Source organism: Chelonoidis abingdonii, chromosome 1 (genome assembly GCF_003597395.2).
Source record: "Chelonoidis abingdonii isolate Lonesome George chromosome 1, CheloAbing_2.0, whole genome shotgun sequence".
In the NCBI taxonomy this organism is placed as follows: Eukaryota; Metazoa; Chordata; order Testudines; family Testudinidae; genus Chelonoidis; species Chelonoidis abingdonii.
The window spans coordinates 362,442,875-362,463,467 of record NC_133769.1 but is presented as its reverse complement, the minus strand read 5'-3'; the positions used below and the strand labels follow the sequence as shown (position 1 = coordinate 362,463,467).

At 40.6% G+C, this 20,593-nt stretch overlaps 1 protein-coding gene across 1 annotated transcript in view; it reads left to right on the top strand.

Moving 5' to 3' along the window:
- Positions 1-20,593, top strand: part of FCHSD2 (FCH and double SH3 domains 2) — a 263,587-nt gene that overhangs the window by 195,354 nt on the left and 47,640 nt on the right. Inside the window, exon 10 of the mRNA XM_032796414.2 lies at positions 6,267-6,362. Coding sequence (XP_032652305.1) covers positions 6,267-6,362 — 96 coding nt within the window. The remainder of the gene's footprint in view (positions 1-6,266; positions 6,363-20,593) is intronic.

The following is a 20,593-nucleotide window of genomic DNA, read 5'->3' as shown; positions in this document are numbered from 1 at the left end:
ACAGAGTATATTATTTATGCACCTCTGAATGTTGACTCAGATAGATACCAAACTACATATTTCTTTAAAATCATTCCCCATTCATCTTGTTATAGTAGTTTTGGAGCAGTGAACTTACTTTTTATTAGCTATAGAGTGTAATGGACAGATTAAAAATGTACTGCTATATTCTAGCCAGTCTTGAGTTTATTTGGCAATTTCAGGGTAGAAGATGAAAATACCTTTTAGCTTTCTGCAGACAAAGGAGTTTACTTTAATCATTTGCTTTTGTATGTATCATAGTTTTGCCTAAAGACTTGATAGTTGACCTGTTGATGCTCTCCAAAATTAGTATAATATTTTATAGTGACCACATGTTTATAGAGTTTATGCATATTAATTAATTTTTAGTAAATGCTTCATAATCAGAATGCAAGGTGCAATACTTCACTTTTTTTCTCTGAATTGACTGTCTAAACTGTCATTTCTAAAGGTCGCTTGCATAGAAAATACCTTTGTTGTATTTTCTATGGAATTTAGCTAGAGAGAGAGTTTATGCCAGCGTCTACTCAACCAGAAGTCTGTGGATTCATTTTATTTTGTACAGTAACAATTTTCTGCTTTGTATCTGGAATAAGTAGTTCTGTTTTCAGCCTCTCCAAGCTACCACAACACCTAGAGAAGCAACAAAAAAGTTACCACAGCAGTCATGTCTGAAAATAACTTCTACAGCTGTTAGCTAGTTCGTTATGTTGGCCTTAACTCATTCTTTTCTGTTTTCCTTTTCTTTATCCTTAAACAGAAAGATTGTATTACATTACTGCTTGTTGTGTGTGTATGTGCTGGTGTGAAAATGCACAGCTATGTGATAAATTTGTTCTTTACATTTAGACAAGAACCTATCCAATACTAAAGTCCTGTATGAGTTATTAAAATTCTACTGCTATAAAAAGTCAGCAGGTCAGAATGACAGTAAAAATACCTCCAAACTCACTGAAGTATATTATCTCTCCAGTCTCTCTTCTCTGCCCTTCATCATGTTTTACAGGCATCCTGGCAGGACTTGAACAGACCAAAGTTGAGAGAAGGTAAATTTCAGAGCTGAGGGCATTTAACCAAAAGCAATGGGAGGTATTTTTAAATATTTCAAGAGCACCTAGAGCAGTGATTCTCAGACTTTTTTTTTTACTGGTGACCCTTTTCACATAGCAAACCTCTGAGTGTGCCCCCCCATCAATTAAATGCTTTTTTATATATTTAACACATTATAAATGCTGGAGGCAAAGCAGAGTTTGGGGTGGAGGCTGACAGCTCATGACCCCCCATGTAAGAACTTTATGACCCCCTGTGGAGTCCTGAGCCCCAGTTTGAGGACCCCTGACCTAGAGCATATGAAAGTGCACCATTTTTAGCATTTCTGTAAATCAAAATAAATAAAAGTAACCTGCCATCACCTGTTAGGTAGTCAAGACAACAAATACATTTACTGTGTACTTTGACTGCCTCACCTGCCCTTTGGACCACTAATTCATCTTTGCTGGACCTACTACTAACATTCTAGACCTTTGAGCTGCTTTAAACAGCTGCCATTTTTTTAAATAAAAAGCAAAGTCAGCTAAAAGTTTCATTCTTCCTCCACCTAAAACTGAAATTCAGTCCTGAAGTAGTGGAAACTTTAGGATTCCATGTCTTGTCACCATCAAGTCTCGATACAATGAAAAAGAGATTCCTAACCTTCCATGCTTCCTTCTTGGTAATTTTCTAAACACCAGACCTAAAACATGCACATGGAAACGATACTTTAAGTCATTTGTAGAGGTTTTCTAAAATGTATTAGTTATACCTTTCCTGTTAAAATGTTTTTCTATAGAATGGAGCTTATACATAGTTCACGATGCTGTGATGTGGTGTAATATGGAGGTTTTACTCTTGCTAATTTGGAGAGACCTGCATAACCTGTAATTCAACTTGCTTTTTAACTGCCTGTTCTTACACAAGTGTTTTACTTTTTGGACTTAAATTTTCCAAATTTTCATTTTAAAGGTTAATTTTCTTTGGAACACTTTGGTAAAATCCCATTAGTTGTTTCTGAACTGCTGAATGTCTGAGATCTAGTTCTAGTGAGAAGGTACAGCAACCCAGATTGCAGTGTCAGTTTTATAATACACACCAGTAACTGTGCATTATGTAACTGGTATTTCATATGGTCAGGTTAAGCTAGCACATTCTAACCATTTGGTTTTTAGGAGGTGGACCAGAGAAAATAATATATTGAATTGTAATTTATTGCATCTGAAGGATTTGCATTAGTGAGGAATCCAGTTAATTTCTCAATTTAAAAATACAGGTTAATCTTGAAATGTTGCTGCTGAACCCTTAAAATGTGCTGTTTAAGGCAGTCTCTCTATTTTCAGAAAAATTGCCAGACACACTGTACTTAATGCCCCAGAAGTGTTTATTTGCTGGACATACAGTCTACTGTAACAGGACAGTAGTAATAATATAATATAGCTATATAGTCATCTTCTGTCATTCGTAACTAAATAATGATCCTTTTGAGAGGAACACTCACATGTATGGTCTTGTTGAGGTTAATTTTTTCTTTGGAAAAACTGATCCACTTTTGAGTTATACAAGTGTAGGGTACAAGCTGTTTTCTACATTGAATTAACTTGAAAAGCAGCTTTGTCGCAAAATTTCCAATGTAGCATTTATGATGTTCTCAGTAAGGAATGCTTTGCTAAAATAAAAAGAATGTTTGTTTTAAATAGTTGCAATGTTTGAAAATGGTATGCTCAGTATGTGTGGTATGGTCAGTCTCCAAGCATCTATCAAGAATGGTGTAAAGATGGACCAGTTGTCCTCACTTCCCTTAATCCTTCATACACATTTGTCAGCTGCTGCCTTTTTTTTTTTTTAAATGTGCATTTACTAGATGATCAATTCAGAACAAGTGCATATGTAGAGTGCATTAAATCTGAATTAGGTGACTGGGAGATTTTTCTGCCTGTCACAGGGTGCTTCGCTCATCACAGGGATGGTGCCTCCTCCTGATTGTTCTAGGGATTAGCTCTGCAAGGCCACCAGCCCTTCCTGCGATTGCACACCATCTCCCTGTCAGCCTGCAACCCGTCTCTCACTCCAAGAATTGCAGCGTCCTCTTTGTGACTCGGCCCTCCAGCCAGGTCACTCAGCATTCCCCCCCGTTTTGGGGTTTAGTTCTTCAAAGTCTCTGTCACTCCCACAGTTACCCAGGCAGTCTTCCACTTCACTGTCCTATCAGTGGCACTTCGCTGTTCAGTCCCCGACCTTGCTACTTCCTACCCTGCATTCCCCAGGCTCTGTTCTCCACCATGATCTCTTCAGGGAATGCCACTGTGCCCTCTTTCTGGGTCCTACTCTTCCCTGGGTTCCCTCCTTCCCTCTCTATTAAACAGAGGGTGACCGCCAACATCCTCCCAGCAGCCCTTGCTGCTGCCAGCTTCCTGGGTTTATACTACCCCAGCTCACTTCTGCTCAGGTGAGCTTCCCTCTAATCAAGGCTCTTCACCCAGTCTATATCTCCCTCATTTGCTGTTTGGTAATTGGCCCATCTGGCCTCTATTAATCCCTTCAGGATACTCCATCACATTCCAGACTGGCTCTTTCTGATACCATCTGAAAGGTGAGAGTGAAAGGTTAGTACTCTGCCTCCCCATCACTCACCACCTTAAGAATGTATCAAAAGGAGCCATTACGCCTTGGCAGCCTTTTGGCTGGATCTCCTGCCATCTTCTGCAAAGTCTGCGTTTTAAAGGATCCATTGCCCTTTGAATCTCCAAATTCAATATACCTAGTATGTTATATTTAAATGTGCAAGCTAATGATAAATACCATTAGTCTGATTGTGTGATCACAATATCACATGGAAATGACTTCACCTCAGTGACAAATACCAAGCGCCTCTCCCAAAACTGCAAATTATTTATCCTCCAGTTTCAAAACTACCAGCTACCAACACCTCTCAGCTATCGAAGCCCTAACCAAAACTCATAGCTCCTTTCAGGACCGAGAAAGCTAGAACGTACGTGTATTTTAATGTGTTCAGGTTAAACTGAAAGCATTTAATTATGTAATCTGATCACACATTCAGATGTTAAAATGTACACATGTATGTACGTGTGTCTTAGTCTCATATTCAAATATGCGCACTGACGTACTAGTGCACTTGGTTCCAGTAGGAAATGAGGATTGGGAAAGGTTTCTGGAGCTAGAAGACGACTTCCATTGGGAAACAGTTTGGCCACAAGAGAACGGTAGAGGGAGGACTGGGTTGAGAACTCTTGTCACTTTAATTCTTTTCTTTCCTTTTTTAAGTAAGGAAATTTCATTAACGTTTTCTCTTTTATGTAACTTTAGGATTGAGAATATAATCACCCCAAAATAAAAAATTTAAAAAAAAGATGGTTCAGAAAACAGAAGCGTTCACTAGGCCATATCTTAATGTTGTACTATAGCCTTCTAGTATAGAATGATCTAACCAAGGAACAACATGGGCTTCCCTTCCTATTATCCTTTGTTTTGCTGCTAATACATTTCTGAAACAAATCTTACTTTAGTGTCAGACTAAAAGTGAATATTTTAGTTTAAGCAATTTCTGTTTGGTTGGTTTAGTTATCCAAGCATGGCAAATTATAGAAACTTTTTTATAAGGGGGAGGGGTCATTCAAAAACTACAGAAATGGAAAACTTATAGATGAGTAAATTCTCTTTAAGGAGGAGGCTCAGACTAATCTGGAAAAGAAATTGAAATATTTGAGTTATAAGAAATATAAAATTATTTTCCATACATGTAGTATGAAATTTCCTCTAAATTTAAAGGTGAAATACTTTTTTTATGGGACTTTGGAGCATTGTGAATACATTGTAGTATAATAGTACTTTTAATTTTTCTCTGTTTCCCTGTCTGGACACATTAGGGTTTGCTGTCAGTGCAAAGATCCCTATATTTTCAACAGTACAAAGTGAAATAAATACATTTTAGTGTCTTAATCTCATATTTAAAAACCAGGAAAATCAAATGCAAAAACTTATTAAACACTTTTCTCATTAAATGTGGGTGTCACAAATTGAATTTGTCATCTGCACTTTACGTAGGGTGTATTTGGGATTAGTAGGTACACAGTTGCAGTAAATGTGTACCACATTATCAAATGTGAGTGAGTTACTACTAATGAGGAATACTTTTACTTACCTTTCTTGACTTCATTTTTTAACCACTCAACCTTTCAGCAACATAAATTTCTGTATTTTAATATATTATGGAATACATCCTATTTAGTAGCAAAAACTATCATCCAAAATCCTCTCTTTCACAGTGTGGCCAAATGAATATTAACTGTGTAAACATATTTTGAATCCCCAGATAGAAATCTGCATTTAAATTGTCAACCTTAGTAATGTATATTTGGCCATATAGTTACACATAAATGTGTTAAGCATTATTTCCAACAGTTAAAGTACTAAAATCTCTGTTCAGCAAGTTACATTTTTTTAAAATCAAATTGCTAAGTATTTTTGTGAATGCACACTGACTGTGATGTGTAAATACTTTGTTTAATGTATTGGAAATTACAGGTTAGTGGTATGTTTTTGACTGTAGCTAAAGCAGTTTTTAATTGGCACACTATTAACCTCGGTATAAAAGATACGCACATTTTATCTGACAATTTTTCCATCTGTAATATATATTCAGTTATAAAGAACTCAACTAAAGCTTCATTTTTCAAATGTTTTATCAAGTAGTTTCTAGGGAGCCTATGATTAATCAAAGTCTGACTGTTTATGGAAAAATATGACAACATTTCAATTTGTTAAAATACAAATTGTATTTGGAGAATTGTCCATAAGTGGTCAAGTGTTTGTGTAACTGAAATGTTATATATTTGTCTCTTTGCTTTGTTCGCCGCTTTTCCTTTTGCACTGGTATTTTCCATTGGATAATCTCTGGTACTTATCTAAAAACAAGGTTAGATAATTATTTAGAACTCAGTTCTGCACTGGATAGCACCCCACAGAGCCCTTGTGAGCAATCATTTATAGGGTCATTGCCTTAAGGGCCTGACTCTGCCACTTGTCCCTGGACAGAATTCCTGTTGAAACCAATGGGAGTTCCATGCATGGAGCAGCTGCAGAATTGGGCCCTATTTGAAGTACAGCGTGTTCATTTTATCCTTGCAGCACTAAATATAATATGCCCCAATTCTACAAAATAAAAAAGCCTAAACTGGAATTTGTTCTCTTTTCAGGTGGTGCGAGATTACAATCTTCAACTGTTTTTACAGGAGAACTCTGTATTTCACAGACCACAACCCTTCCAGTTCCAACCTAGTGACAGCGACACCGTAAGGGCATTTTTAAATTCTGTGATTCAGTTATTTCAGTTCTGTTCTTAACAAGGTTTTTGGGGGGGTAAACTGTAAGAAACTAGCCTTGTTTTCTAATCCGTCAGTGTTCGCTAACACAGCTGGTATTCCTTCGAATAGGTAGAGGTCACTGACCTGATTTCACCAACTCTGCTTACAATAGGTGTGTAATTACAATAAAGCTCCAAACAGATGCCGGTATTGTCATCTGCAAAAGAACTGCACTATTTTTGCCTCCTGCTTGCGTGACTAACATCCTGGATTTCTGTTTTGAGCTAACAGTTTTTCCTAAACCTATTAAACTCTGTTATATTCTGGTGAGGTTCTCCAAACATCCATAAAGGTAGGGTTACAAATAGACAATTTAATGATTTGCCAAATCAAATGTCCTATTCCCTTCAGTTTACTCGAGAAAAATATACACTTTTTGGTTTAAATAAATAGGATATAGTTGACACTGTATTCCAAATTGGTTTCTAAATACATGCAGTCTTTTGACATATTCCGCTTTTCAGAAAAATCACTGGTGAAATTATAATGGAGTAAATCACAGTATAATGGATAAGTTCCTGAAGGGTGTTTTAAAAATAGAAATTGTCTATGTTGATTTTTCATTCTCCTAGAGTTAGGTATAAGTACTATTTTGAACTAAGTTTAAGAAGAGAGAACCTTATACAGCTTTTTAATTCCTTGGTTCAGACTTGGTAAATCCTGCTTGGGGAAAAAAGGCATGGCCCTCACGTTGAATGTTTAAATCCAGAAATTGTATTAATGGATATGTTATGGACTGTATGAGTAACTTTGCCAGAAATAAACACTAACCACTGTAACAAAATCACCCTTGAAATTAAAACGTTATCTTTTGGCTTTCCATCTTAACGAAAGATAAGCAATTTTAATTTTTGCCTAACTTCTCCATAGAGCAAATTGTTTACATAAAGTGCTAGGTTGTTCATAGTACTGTGTGCTGAATTTCCTCACTTGTGTGTGCATTGTAATTCTAATAGTGTGCTCTGTGTTTTTGTCCTTGTGCAATCTTTGTCATTCAGAGTTTTAATGCAGTTCAGCTGGTGGATATTGAACCTTCACCTGTCAGTGCTATGAGAATGACTATAGCAGAGGTATATGGTAGTATTTGTCATCCGTGTTTGGCATTTGTGGTATTACTGGTATGCATGCTAATGTGAGTGCTAAATTCACTGTCATGCATAAGTAGCAACTGAATGCATAATATATAAGGACATAACTCACTTGCTCCATTTTGAGAACTAATAGTTAAATTACCATTTTCTTGTTTCATGTTATGTTAATTGTAAGGATCGGTTTCTCACTTACAGCTTCTTGCATTCTGAAGTATCTTGTGCTTTTGCACATCAATTATAATTAAAATTTCACAACGTGAGGATATATGGTGAAGTGTGCAATTGTCACTCCTCTAACATGCATAGAGAGTCTTATCTCAGTATTTCATCTTCTAATATAACTGAAGATATTTGTAATACATACAAGACAAGGGTCTTCAACAATATTTTTTTAAGTAGATACATATCAGTTCCGTGCTTTCATGTGTGATATCAGGGTGTATCTCTCTCTCTCTCGCTCTCTGTCAACGTAAAATTAGACTGAGACTCATAACATACAAGGGAGCCACTAGCGTGCTGATAACCAGCCCCCCCAAACTACATAAATTCTCCCTTTTTTTCTAGATAACTACCCACATGTGAAATAGAACCTTAGTTTAGTTTCATAAAGTCCCCAACATTACAAATAAGATTCTTCTTTGAGGTGGTCACTGTGTGTTTCGCCTTGTCAAATATGCATCTCTGATGCTCTGAGCTTCAAGAACTTCCTAGAAAGCAGTGCCAGAGCATTCAGAGGCAAGGATGTAAAACATCATGCCTCAGTATTTTAAAGACACTTTATCTCTCACTTGCCTGACCACACACAAGTTCAGAATTACTCTTTTTTTTTTTTTTTTCCCCTTGCACGGCCTTTTCCTGGAATTTTAGCTGTTTCTGAAATTCTCTGTTTCCCCAAGAAAACCATAAAAAGCTTCATGTCTTTACTGTCAAATACTTCTCACTTAATTGGGTCAAGAGTGGTGACTAGAACTGTGTGAAAGTGGGAACAATCTTTTTACATTTTATGTTTTCACTCAAGGTTTTTGCTTTTGAATTTCAGTCAGAAGTGGTACATTTTCTAGTAAGTCAAATTATAATTAAGACTGAAGGATTTATAACTATTATGCATTTATGCCACTTATTTCCTGCCATTTTGTGTGGAAGATTTTCTGAGATACAATGGGTTTGTTGCTTTTTAGTTTTAATGGGATAGGCATGATTATTTTCATTCTAAAAGGTTAAGAAAATATACTGTAGAGTGATCTGCCATTCTTAGCTAAAATACTATTTTTCCAAAGGATAATTTTGAGCTTCCTTGCAGAATAAGTTCCTGACACAGTGGAGCTCTGGTCCCTGTTTGGGGTTTTTAGGAGCTGTTATCAGATGAATTATGGTATTTTCTGGTTTTACATATGAATGCCTGGCTTGACTGTTGAGCTCCCCTGTACCATGGAATATAAAGGATTGTCATACAGTCCCTGAGTTGTCCAAAGCTCTCAGGAGCTAAGAGTGCAGCAAAGCCAGTGCGTTCAGCCTCTGAAAGGAGGGAGCTGATATTTCTCTCTCTCAACAGACGGTCGTTGACAGTTGCCATGAGGGGTTCTTAGTAGAGATAGGTGGGGGACTGTTTTGCTGACCCATGAGAATTTTCAGAACTTCAGAAAATTTTGCCATCCTGAATCAGGGCAGAAAGTCAACATCTTCAACATTTCTGTCAACCAAAATTCTGGAAAAAAAAAATTCTAATTAGGTTATTTGAAATGTTTGTTTTGATAATTTCAAGACATTTCATTTTGATTTTGACTTTTTTTACATTTTTCTATAAATTAACTTAAATTTCTAAACAGTTGTTTTGACCCAAAAAACAGAACTTGTTCGTTTCAGAAATGTTGAAATGGGATATTTCAACAATATCAAAACTTTTTTCTAAAGGAGAAATTTCAGTTTTGATTAACTGATATTTTCTGACCAAAAAATAAATCTTAACCAGCTCTAGTTTTTGCTACTTTCAAGAGGGAAATTTACAGACACAAAAGGCCTTTCAGAATGAGTAGAAAAAATAAATGCATTTTGGGGGACACTTTTTTCCTCCAAAAGAAAAGGAATTCAGTTAACCTGTGCAGTGTATAGATGAAGAGCATTCTAGCTAACATAATGGGGAGTTTAATCATCAGGACATCTGTTTAGAGCACAAAATGAACTTCTAATCAGAAGTCAACAAAGTTCATTGTACAGAATACATATTGTCCATCCCCACAATACTTAGATAAGCATATCTTTAAGAACATGGCAAAATATTAAAAGAGAATTAGCCAGTTTTTTTTAATACTTCCTGATTGGGAAAGGATCCCCTTCCTTGAACTACATGTTATCGTGTGAGAGACTGCAACAAATAATGAAAAGCATCTCCAAAAAAATGAGAATAATGGCAACAAAGAGCTGACACTAAACTTTTGAAGCAATTATCCTTCCTGTTTTTCTACTCACTGCCTTTGTAATTACAGTTGTCTCCTGTTACAGTATTACGATTGTTATCTTTCTCTTAGCCAGGTTAAACTAGTGCTAGTTGGCATTAACAGTTACTAACTTAACCAAGTTTAACTTTTTGGAAAAGTATTTAATTTATAAGACATACTTAAATGTGCCTTTTGATGTTAGTACATTTTCAGCATGGGTGCGGTGCAGGAGGTAAACTTTGAACGTCCAGTAACATTAGTGGGTGTTCCGCAGTTCAGTTCCTTAAGGACCATGCTGAAGATTATAACTTTTAAGACCTGATATTCTAAATTGTATTTGAGAGCAGAGATAATAATTTCACTATTTTCTTGAATGTGCAGGTGAGTTTGTCCACATTTGTTCCGACTCAGACTAGAAACATTTTCTCTTTATAAAAATATATGGGCCTGATTCTCATTTCCGCTAAGGTCCTCTTTACATCGCTCTGGCAATATAAAAGGGCCTTAAAGTGGGTGTTAATGAAATTAAACTTACATTTAAGGCTCCTTAGTGAGTCAGTGAAGAAGTAAGGAGGACCCAGTGATATGCAGTCCTTGCTTACATGAGTAGCTCCAAGTCCAATTAGACTACTTCCGCACAGTCTGCAAAATCAGGCCCTAATTTCCTACCTGAAAAGGTATTTAAAAACAACATACATTTTAAAATGGTACAAAATAATTAGATAATTTTTAGCTGTATCTTTACTGGAAATTAAGCCAATGTTGATATGGTTAAATGTTACTGCTTCAGGTATTATGAATTGCTGCTGAGAAGAAATACAACCATTCAGTTCAATAGGTGTTGGTAAATAAATGCTGATGTCTTTCCTAAGTGGGGACTTCGTAAAGCTGTAAAATTATCCATGTAATTTGACATATCCTGTGTGTGGCTGATGTCACTGAAAGTTCTTTTGTTTGAGTTACCCTCCTAAGGGACAGGTTTACAGTCTGGGGCTTGTGATATGGTAATTACAGTGGTGAGCTGGAGCTGGTTCGCAAGAACCGATTGTTAAATTTAGAAACCGGTGTAGAACCTGTTGCTAAAGGGGCGGGCGGATGGACAAACTCCAGTCCGCAGGCCACATCCGGCCCGCTGGACCGTCCTGTCCATCCCGCCTGAGCTTCCAGCTGGGGAGGCTCCCCCGGCCTCTCCCCCACTTCCCCCCCCTCCTCGCAGAGCCACAGGATGCTGAGGCACCAGCGCAGCTCTGCAGTGCCTGCCACTTTGAGAGGCATGGTAAGGGGGCCGGACTGGGGCTGAGAGGAGGAGTTGGCAGGGCCGCCCAGAAGGGGGGAGCAAGTGAGGCAAGAATCTCTGAGGCTCCTCCCAGGCACCTCCTCTACCTTGCCCCCTACCCAACCCCCACCCCAGTCCCCGTCCCTTGACCACCTCCCAGAACCTCTGCCCCATCCAACCCCCCATCCCCAGGACTTCCTGCCCCTTATCCAACCCCCCCACATGGTAAGGGGGCAGGGCTCTGAGCTCAGGTCCCGCTGGAGCCACGCCGATGCAGCACTGTCCATGGCCCCTCCTGGACGCAGCACGCTGAGGCTTCGGGAGTGGGGGAAGGCAAGGGTAAGCGGCATGATAAGGGGCCGGGGAGATTAGATAAGGGGCAGGGAGTCCCGGGGATAGGGAGCTGGGGGGGGGTTGGATGGGGCAAAGGTTCTGCGGGGATGGTCAGGGGACTGGGAACGGGGCGGAGGGACGTTCGATAGGCATGGGAGTTCCGGGGGTCTGTTGGGGTGGTGGTGGATGGGGTTGAGGCAACCAGGGGGTCTTGTGGGTAAGGGGGTGGAGTCCTGGGGGCAGTTGGGGGGGGGATGTCAGGAGGGGGTGATCAGCGGGACAGAGGAGTGGGGGGGGAGTGGATGGTTGTGCGTTCTGAAGGGAGGCAGGACATGGGTTGGATAGGATGGGTCACGGGGGGAAGAACAGGCACGCTTGTACTCACCATGCGGTTCCCTACCGGATCTTTGGCGGCACTTCGGCAGCGGGTCCTTCACTTGCTCCAGGTGAAGGACCCGCCGCCGAAAACCCAGAGTGAGTGAAGACCCCACTGCCGAAGTGCCGCCAAGGACCCAGTAGGGAACTGGTTCTTAGGATTTTGGGAGCTCATCACTGGGTAATCATATCTGAATTTTATTAAAAGGTCAGTTGTGAAGAAAATTATGGAGAATTACAAACTCAGTCAACGGCTCTGTGAGCTGTGGCTGAGTTTTAATATGGTTCCTGCCTTACTATGCATATGGGGAAATTAAAATGTCTAACTACATAAATTTTTGTGGAATCTAGAGACCATACTGATAACAGCATTCAGTAAACTTTGTCCATGTCTGGTTCTGAACAACTGGTTAAAAACAAGTGTCAATTGCTGAAGTAGTTTAAAAACAGAGACCAATTACACAGATCTTCTGTCTACTGATGTTTTAAGTCACTACCAGAACAGATGACCGTAGAGTCAGTATCTGTGCCAAGACTGATTCAGAAGATCTCCTCTTCGCTGTGGATACTTGATAAACAGCCATTCTTCTGTATTTCTGTTTATAAGACAATGTGTTGTATATGGGAATAGCTAGAGGGAAATGCAGCTGCTATGATAGTTGGCTGTCTGCACAAAGTGAGGAATTGTGAGTCTCTGTGGAAATTTCACTCTATACTGTACCAGAAAATTAAATTTTCTTGTAATTCCTTCAAATGAATTTGAGTGAGTGAGTGTGAATATTTTTTAAATAAACAATGAAAAATAAATCAAAGATTCAAAATTCAACACCAAAAATTAGAGTGCAGAAGTATTTCAAACCCAGTCATCTAAACTAATGAAGTGACTTAAGTCGGTAAGTAAGCAACAATAAAGAGAGGAGCTCAAATCACCAGTGAGATCTAGTAGTGCTATTGATCACCAACATCTGACAGTGCTATCCATGATGGCAGAGAAATTAGGAATTCCAGAAATTAAAATTCTAGACAGTATTTGAGAACTGCACCTCTCCCTCGATATGATGCTCTCCTTAGGAACCAAAAAATCTTACCGTGTTATAGGTGAAACTGTGTTATACTGAACTTGCTTTGATCCACTGGAGTGCACAGCCCCACCCCTCCGGAGCATTGCTTTGCCACGTTATATCCAAATTCGTGTTATATCAGGTGGCGTTATATTGAGGTAATGGTGTATTTCTAACATGCTCCATAAAGACAAAGCAATTTGAGATTCCACCCTTTCTTTTCCTAAAACGAACATGGAGGCATAGGGAGGCAAAGCTATAACTTGTCCATAACTCCATCCTAAAATGCCTGGCCTCAGCTACTTTGACAACCCCTGTGTGTGTTTTAGTGTATTAAAGAGAAAATTCACTGCTCTAGAAGTTATCTGAAGTGAAGCTGTGATCCCAAAGTATGGATATCACATTGCAATCCAAATGCACAATAAATAAATATCCAACTCCCAAAAGAAACTTACTCAATGAATTGTTAATTTCAGCAGTACAGAATATCTTTACAATTCTCTCATATGAAAACTGATTCAAATAAAGACTATTTCTGTTGTGCCTAGTCTCAATGGACAAATTAAATGGAGCTTTGTTTACCAACAGTAAAATATTTTAGTGTAGAGAATTTACCTTTAGCCAACAAATTATGATGGATTGTTATTTTCCCAAGATTGTCAAGAGGCCTAGATGACACTGGAAAGCCTGGAACTCCTTTCTCCATGCATACATCCTAGAACCAGCCTCTATGGGATGAAAATGGGTCTTTTATTTTTAATTGACAACTTTGTGTTGCCTTATCCTTGATGGGGTGTTTCCCTGGCCTTTCACACACCATAATGGTAATTGGTATATACAGAGAACTCAAGCTGATCCTCTGGTGTTACTGGGATCATCTTGTTTCATTGCATTTTTCACCCATGCTTCTTTTCCTTGTCAGAAGAAATAATTGAACTAGGGAATGTGAGAAGCAGCACACTAATGGACATAAGGTGCTTCAAAATGTGTGTAATTAAAAAAAACAAAAACAAAAAAAACCCACAACCCATACGATATGGGCCCTCCATACAGACACCATGTGCTAACCCTCCATACAGACTTTAGGAAATATGCCCAAATATGCCCTTTTTTACCCTCTAACTTCCCAGTATAACCCTGTTTCTTATTTTAGCTGAGAGTTCCAAGATTAGCAGTAGTGAGGTGATAGAAAAAATTCGGTGAAAGTAGTTTTTGAAACAGACACGTGCTCTTTATTTATTAACAAGGTGAACCAAAAAGGCTTTGAACAATAAGGTTGTAAATTATTAACATTAAAGTAAAAAATAGGGAGTTTATGTTAAAGAATGTCCTTGGAATTGTTTAATGTTAAAAAAACTATGTCTTGTTCACAATCGGGGCAGTGCTGGGGGCTTCCAAGGGTTATAGCCAGCCCAAAATTTGCCTCAGCCACTCTGAGCACAGAGGTGGGCAAACTGCCATCTGTGGGACCGTCCTGCCCGGCCCCCGAGCTTCTGGCCCAAGAGGCTAGCCCCTGCCCCTCCTGCCGGTGCAGTGTTCTGGGCAACGGGGGTGTGAGCTCCTGGGGCAGTGCAGCTGCAGAGCCTGACCCGGTGCTTTGAGCTGCGTGGTGGCGGTGGCAGAAGCGTGGCACGGCTCCAGCCAGGTGGCACGGCTGTGGCACTGTCAGCCACCAGTGCTTCAGGCAGCGCAGGAAGGGAGCACAGAGCAGGGGGGTTGGATAGAGGGCAGGGGAGTTTGGGGGGGTGGATAGGGGGTTGGATGGGGCAGGGTTCCCGCGGGGAGGGGCAGATAGGAGGTGGGGGCTGGGCCACAACCCCCTCCCATAACCGGCCTTCCATACAATTTACGAGACCCGATGCGGCCCTCAGGCCAAAAAGTTTGCCCACCCCTGCCATAGCAGCTGCCGCTCTCCAAAGGCAGAGCTGAGAGAGCGGCGGCTGCTGGGTGGGCACTCAGCTCCAGAGAAGTAAGCCCATGTGGAGGGTCGGGGGCCCAAGAACAGGCCCCAGCCCATATCCTCAACTACTGGGGCTATGCCACCCACAGCAGGTGGAAGGTCCGGAGATTTCCACAGCAGCCTGTACTGACCTACTCTGGCCTGGTTTCCTGGGCCCCACCCTCCACAGTAGCTGCTCCCTGAGTGCTCAGCTGGCTCAAGAGCCAGGTGCCCCCACCCTGGTAGTGCTTATCGGCTGTGAGCAGCCAGCGCCCCACGCTGCCTGGCCCTGGCTTGCAACCTCCGATCTTGCCACGGAGGGGAGCCAGGCCTTGTGGCAAGGGGGGGCACAGCCCCCCCAATTTTCTGTCTGGCCCATCTCAGCTCCCCCACTGGGAAGAGGCTGGTGCCACTCCTGTTCACAATTTTAAAAAAAGCCATCTTTCTGAAGTGCAAGGGCAGGCCCAGCTGACTCTTCATAGCTAAAATTAAATCAGTTGTTCTATATAATAACAAAATGGGCACCAAATTTGTCTGATGCTTTTCTTGATTCTGCTGTTTAGATGACAGCTATATGAAACTTAAGTCATGCATATCCCAGAAAAGGGTTTGATCATAAGGTAGGTCTTGCAATGTGACATTGGCATGGTAGCATCATATTTTGAACTTTTAAAAAGTACTGGCTGAGATTTTTAGGTATGCTTTGTGTTAGTGGTTTGCATGTAGTATATGTTTACTTCTTTCTATTCTTTGTCAAACAGTTATTTTTTGTTATAGGCTAGAAAAACACTTTGAGCTTTTATTAGGTTCAAGGGAGTCAACATTTCTTACTGCCAAAACTACAAGTGTGCAGTCTGTGTCCAGCATAATTGCATGTATGAGTATATACAAGCTGCATACTTGCCTCTGTAAGACAAATCCTGCACCTGTAATAGCCTTTTGGACAAAAATTGGGAGACATGACTACAAACTAAATACAGGAATTTTTTTGAGAACCAGCATATAATTCGTAGTCTCTCAACTTTGCAACCAGTCAGTGACTTCATGTTCTTTAGGTGACCAGGTATTTTATTTGCTTGCTTTAAAAGACTGTTTTAGCACTTGACACTGCTTTCACTGTGCTTCAAGCTGAGAGACTAAAACAGAAAGTTCATCTATATTTAGTTCAGCTTGTTGAGCCCTTTCTTTGCTCTCCTGCCAGCAGAAGCAGTTTAGTTTGCCTCTTTTTGAAAGATGTTAAATCAAGTCAGATACCTTGCAACAAATGAAGACCCCAATCCTAAACACTTGGCTCATGTGAGTGGTCCTGGTGAAGTAATTGGAAATCAGTGGGATTGCTCCCACGTTTAAAATTAAGCACCTTTTATTAAATGTAGTTTGTATTATCATGATGCCTAGGAGCCCCTGTCATGGCCTGGGACCACATTGTGCTACGCACTGTACAAACACAGTCCCTGCCCCCAAAGAGCTTCCAACCTAAATATAAGACAAAAGAAAACCAATTGATATAGACAGACCAATGGGAGTACAGAAAACATTGAGACAATATTGGTCAGCATGATAGGCGGTAAACCTCTCACACCGGTAGCCTGACTGTTGTCAAGTGTGTTTTTATAGGCTTTGTGGCAAAGGACAGTTTTAAGGAGAATAATGAGTTAGTTTTTTATGGTTGTCTCCTCTCGCGTGTGAAGAGTAACATGGGAGAAAGCACGAAGGTGCTTGTTAGTGAATTTATTGAGCGAGGGATAGAGACTAATATAGTCTGCCACCATCAGATGTGGGAGTCAGACTATCGATACTGTATGAAAGATAGGTAGGGTGGGAATAGGTCATGAAGGGTATTGGAAGTGACAACAACAAGTAGATTGTTTGATACAACAGAGCAGTGGTTCTCAACCTTTCCAGACTACTGTACCCCTTTCAGGAGTTAGATTTGTCTTGCGTACCCCCAAGTTTCACCTCACTTACAAACTATTTGTTTACAAAAGCAGACATAAAAGTACCAAAGTGTCACAGCCACACTATTACTGAAAGATTGCTGACTTTCTCATTTTGTCTGTATGAAATTTTAGTTTGTACTAACTTTGCTAGTGCTATTTATGTAGCTTGTTGTAAAACAAGGCAAATAGATGAGTTGATGTACCCCCAGGAAGACCTCTGTGTACCCTCAGGGGTACATGTACAGATGATTGAGAGCCACTACAATAGAGCACATGCCTAAGACCTAGGCTACACTTGAGAGTTACAGCACTGGTGGTGGCTTTGCAGCGCTGTAACTCAGTCCCTGTCCACACTGGCAAGGCACATACAGCGCTGTATCTCCCTGGCTACAGTGCTGCTTGTAATCCACCTCCACGAGAGGAATAAAGAGAATAGCGCTGCTGCTGCAGCACTGGGGTGCCAGTGTCAACAGTGAATAATCTTACTATGCTGTAACTGACCTCTGGAAGCTTCCCATAGTCCTTTTAAGTAAAGATTACTCTCTTTGTTTTGTTGTGATGCCTCTGTTTGTTTTGTTGTCAACTGCGGCTCCGGAGCTGCTTATCTAAAAAAACAAACACAGCTCCTGTTTGCTGTGAATGAGCAGAGGCAGAGGCTCCCTTTGGAATGCCCACAGCTAGTGTTTGCTTGAGGAGAGAAGCAGCCCGGCGGGCAGGAGGGAGGAGGAGGTCCATTTTGGAGCAGCTGCTTATCTGGTCTGTGCGGAAAAAAAGCTGTTTGCTTTCAGTGAGTGAGAGAGGGATGGGGAAGGGGGTCGGAACTTGCGAGGCAGGGAGCTGACACAGTGTCGGCTCCAAAAATCCACTCTCTCTCTCCCCCACACTCCCTGTCACACTCCACCCCACCCCCCGCTTTTTGAAAAGCATGTTGCAGCCACTTGAACGCTGGGATAGTTGCCCATAATGCACCGCTCCCAATGCCTCTGCAGATGCTGCAAATGTGGCCATGACAGTGCGCTGGTAGCTATCAGTATGGCCAGACTGCAGCGCTTTCCCTACTCAGCTGTACGAAGACAGGTTTAACTCCCAGCGCTGTACAGCTGCAAGTGTAGCCATACCCTAAGTATTTACAGGATTGGGATCTAAGTTGAAGACTTATCTGGTAAACAAGATTTGAAAGTTAATGTTTGTAAATGTTTTTAACAGTGTAAATGAGATTGTAAACTTTCTTAGTGAGCTCTTCTTAGGAAGCAATGTGTCTTTGTATTTGTTCAGGCAGCACTTGATCGAGGTGTCTGCGTGATGCTGTGGTATAAATATTTAATAATAAAAGAATTACATAAATGCTGAGTATAAACTAACTTGTACAATATCTAATTATTATTTATCAGTGAAAAAAAATAATTTTATATAAATAGTCCGTCTAATTTCACGATGGAAGGTACTGATCCAGTTAAGATGGTTTTTGAGAAATGTGACCTGCATGATTTTTTAAAATAAAGCTCTATTTTTAATTAACTATTTTGATGTTGGTATTCTTCAGTTCTTCAAGTCAGGATGAGGGCTCTTTGGAAACAATACTGTGTAACAAATAACCAACTAGTATAACCATCACAATCCACTAACAGTCCATACTCAGAGGGCAGCATCTACGTTTGCTTTTATATTTTCTATTCAAATACTGTAATAAAAAAATAAAAACACACTTAAGGTAATGCAAAATGTTATCAGACAACTGAAATGGAGAAGATACATTTTATCTAAACTAAATGTGCAAGAGAACCAGGACTATAGGGAGCCAATCGGTGGGAAAGTTGGTAATTTGTTACAGAGATGATTTCTATGAGTAACAAGGAAGGCAAAAAGAACAAGAGTACTTGTGGCACCTTAGAGACTAACATATTTCAGCATAAGCTTTCGTGAGCTACAGCTCACTTCATCGAATGCATAGACTGGAACACACAGACAGAAGATATTTATACATACAGAGAACATGAAAAGGTGTAAGTAGCCATGCCAACTGTAAGAGGCCAATCAATTGAGATGAGCTATCATCAGCAGGAGGAAAAAAAACCTATCAAGCATTCTTAAAATGCTTCTTAAAAGTACAATATCCACCTGCTGATGTGAAAAAACAGATCGATAGAGCCAGAAGAGTACCCAGAAGCCACCTACTACAAGACAGGCCCAACAAAGAAAATAAAAGAACGCCACTAGCCATCACCTACAGCCCCAACTAAAACCTCTCCAGCATGTCATCAAAGATCTACAACCTATGCTGAAAGATGACCCCTCACTCTCACAGATCTTGGGAGACACGCCAGTCCTCGCTTACAGACACCCTCCCAACCTGAAGCAAATACTCACCAGCAACCGCACACCATACAACATAAACACTAACCCAGGAACCTATCCTTACAACAAAGCCTGATGCCAGCTCTGTCCACATATCTATTCAAGTGACACCATCATAGGACCTAATCACATCAGCCACGCCATCAGAGGCTTGTTCACCTGCGCATCTACCAAAGTGATATATGCCATCATGTGCCAGCAATGCCCCTCTGCCGTGTACATTGGCCAAACTGGGCAGTCTCTACGCAAAAGAATAAATGGACATAAATCTGACATCAGGAATCATAACATTCAAAAACCAGTGGAGAACACTTCAACCTCTCTAACCACTCAGTGACAGACTTGAAGTGGCAATTTTACAACCAAAAAACCTCAAAAACAGATGCCAAAGAGAGACTGCTGAACTCGTATCCAATTTGCATATTAATTCAATTAACTTAGGTTTAAACAGAGACTGGGAATGGTTGTGTCATTATACTAATTGTATCTGTTTCCCTAGTTAAATTCTCCTCACACCTTCTATGGGTCACTCGATTATCACTTCAAAGGTTTGTTTTTGTTTTGTTTTTAATCCTGCTGATGATAGCTCATCTCAATTGATTGGACTCTCTAGTTGGTATGCATACTTCCACCTTTTCATGTTCTCTGTATGTATAAATATCTCCTATCTGTGTGTTCATTCTGTGCATCCGAAGAAGTGAGCTGTAGCCCACGAAAGCTTATGCTGAAATAAATTTGTTGGCCTTGGCTACACTTGAGAGTTACAGCGCTGGTGGTGGCTTTACAGTGCTGTAACTCGCTCCCCGTCCACACTGGCAGGCACATACAGTCGTATCTACTCCCTGGCTACAGTGCTGCTTGTACTCCACCTCCACGAGAGGAATAAGAGAATAGCGCTGCCGCTGCAGCGCTGGGGTGCCAGTGTAAACAGGGAATAATCTTACTACCTGTTTTTACTGACCTCCAGAACCTTCCTATAATGCTTTTAAGTAAAGATAACTCTCTTTGTTTTGTTGTGATTCCTCTGTTTGTTTTGTTGTGAACTGAGGCTCCTGGAGCTGCTTATCAGAAAAACAAACACAGCTCCTGTTTGCTGTGAATGAGCTCCCTTTACAACACCCACAGCTAGTGTTTGCTGGAAGAGAGGGAGCTTGAGGAGAGAAGCATCACTGCGTGCAGGAGAGGGGGGTCCGTTTCAAGAAGGCTGCTTATCTGGTCTGTGAGGAAAAAAAACAAAAAAGGCTATTTGCTTTCAGTGAGCGAGAGAGGGGTAGGGGAGGGGGTTGGAACTTGCAGCTGCTGACACAGTGTTGGCTCCAAAAATCCACACTCTCTCCCCCCTCCACGCTCCCTG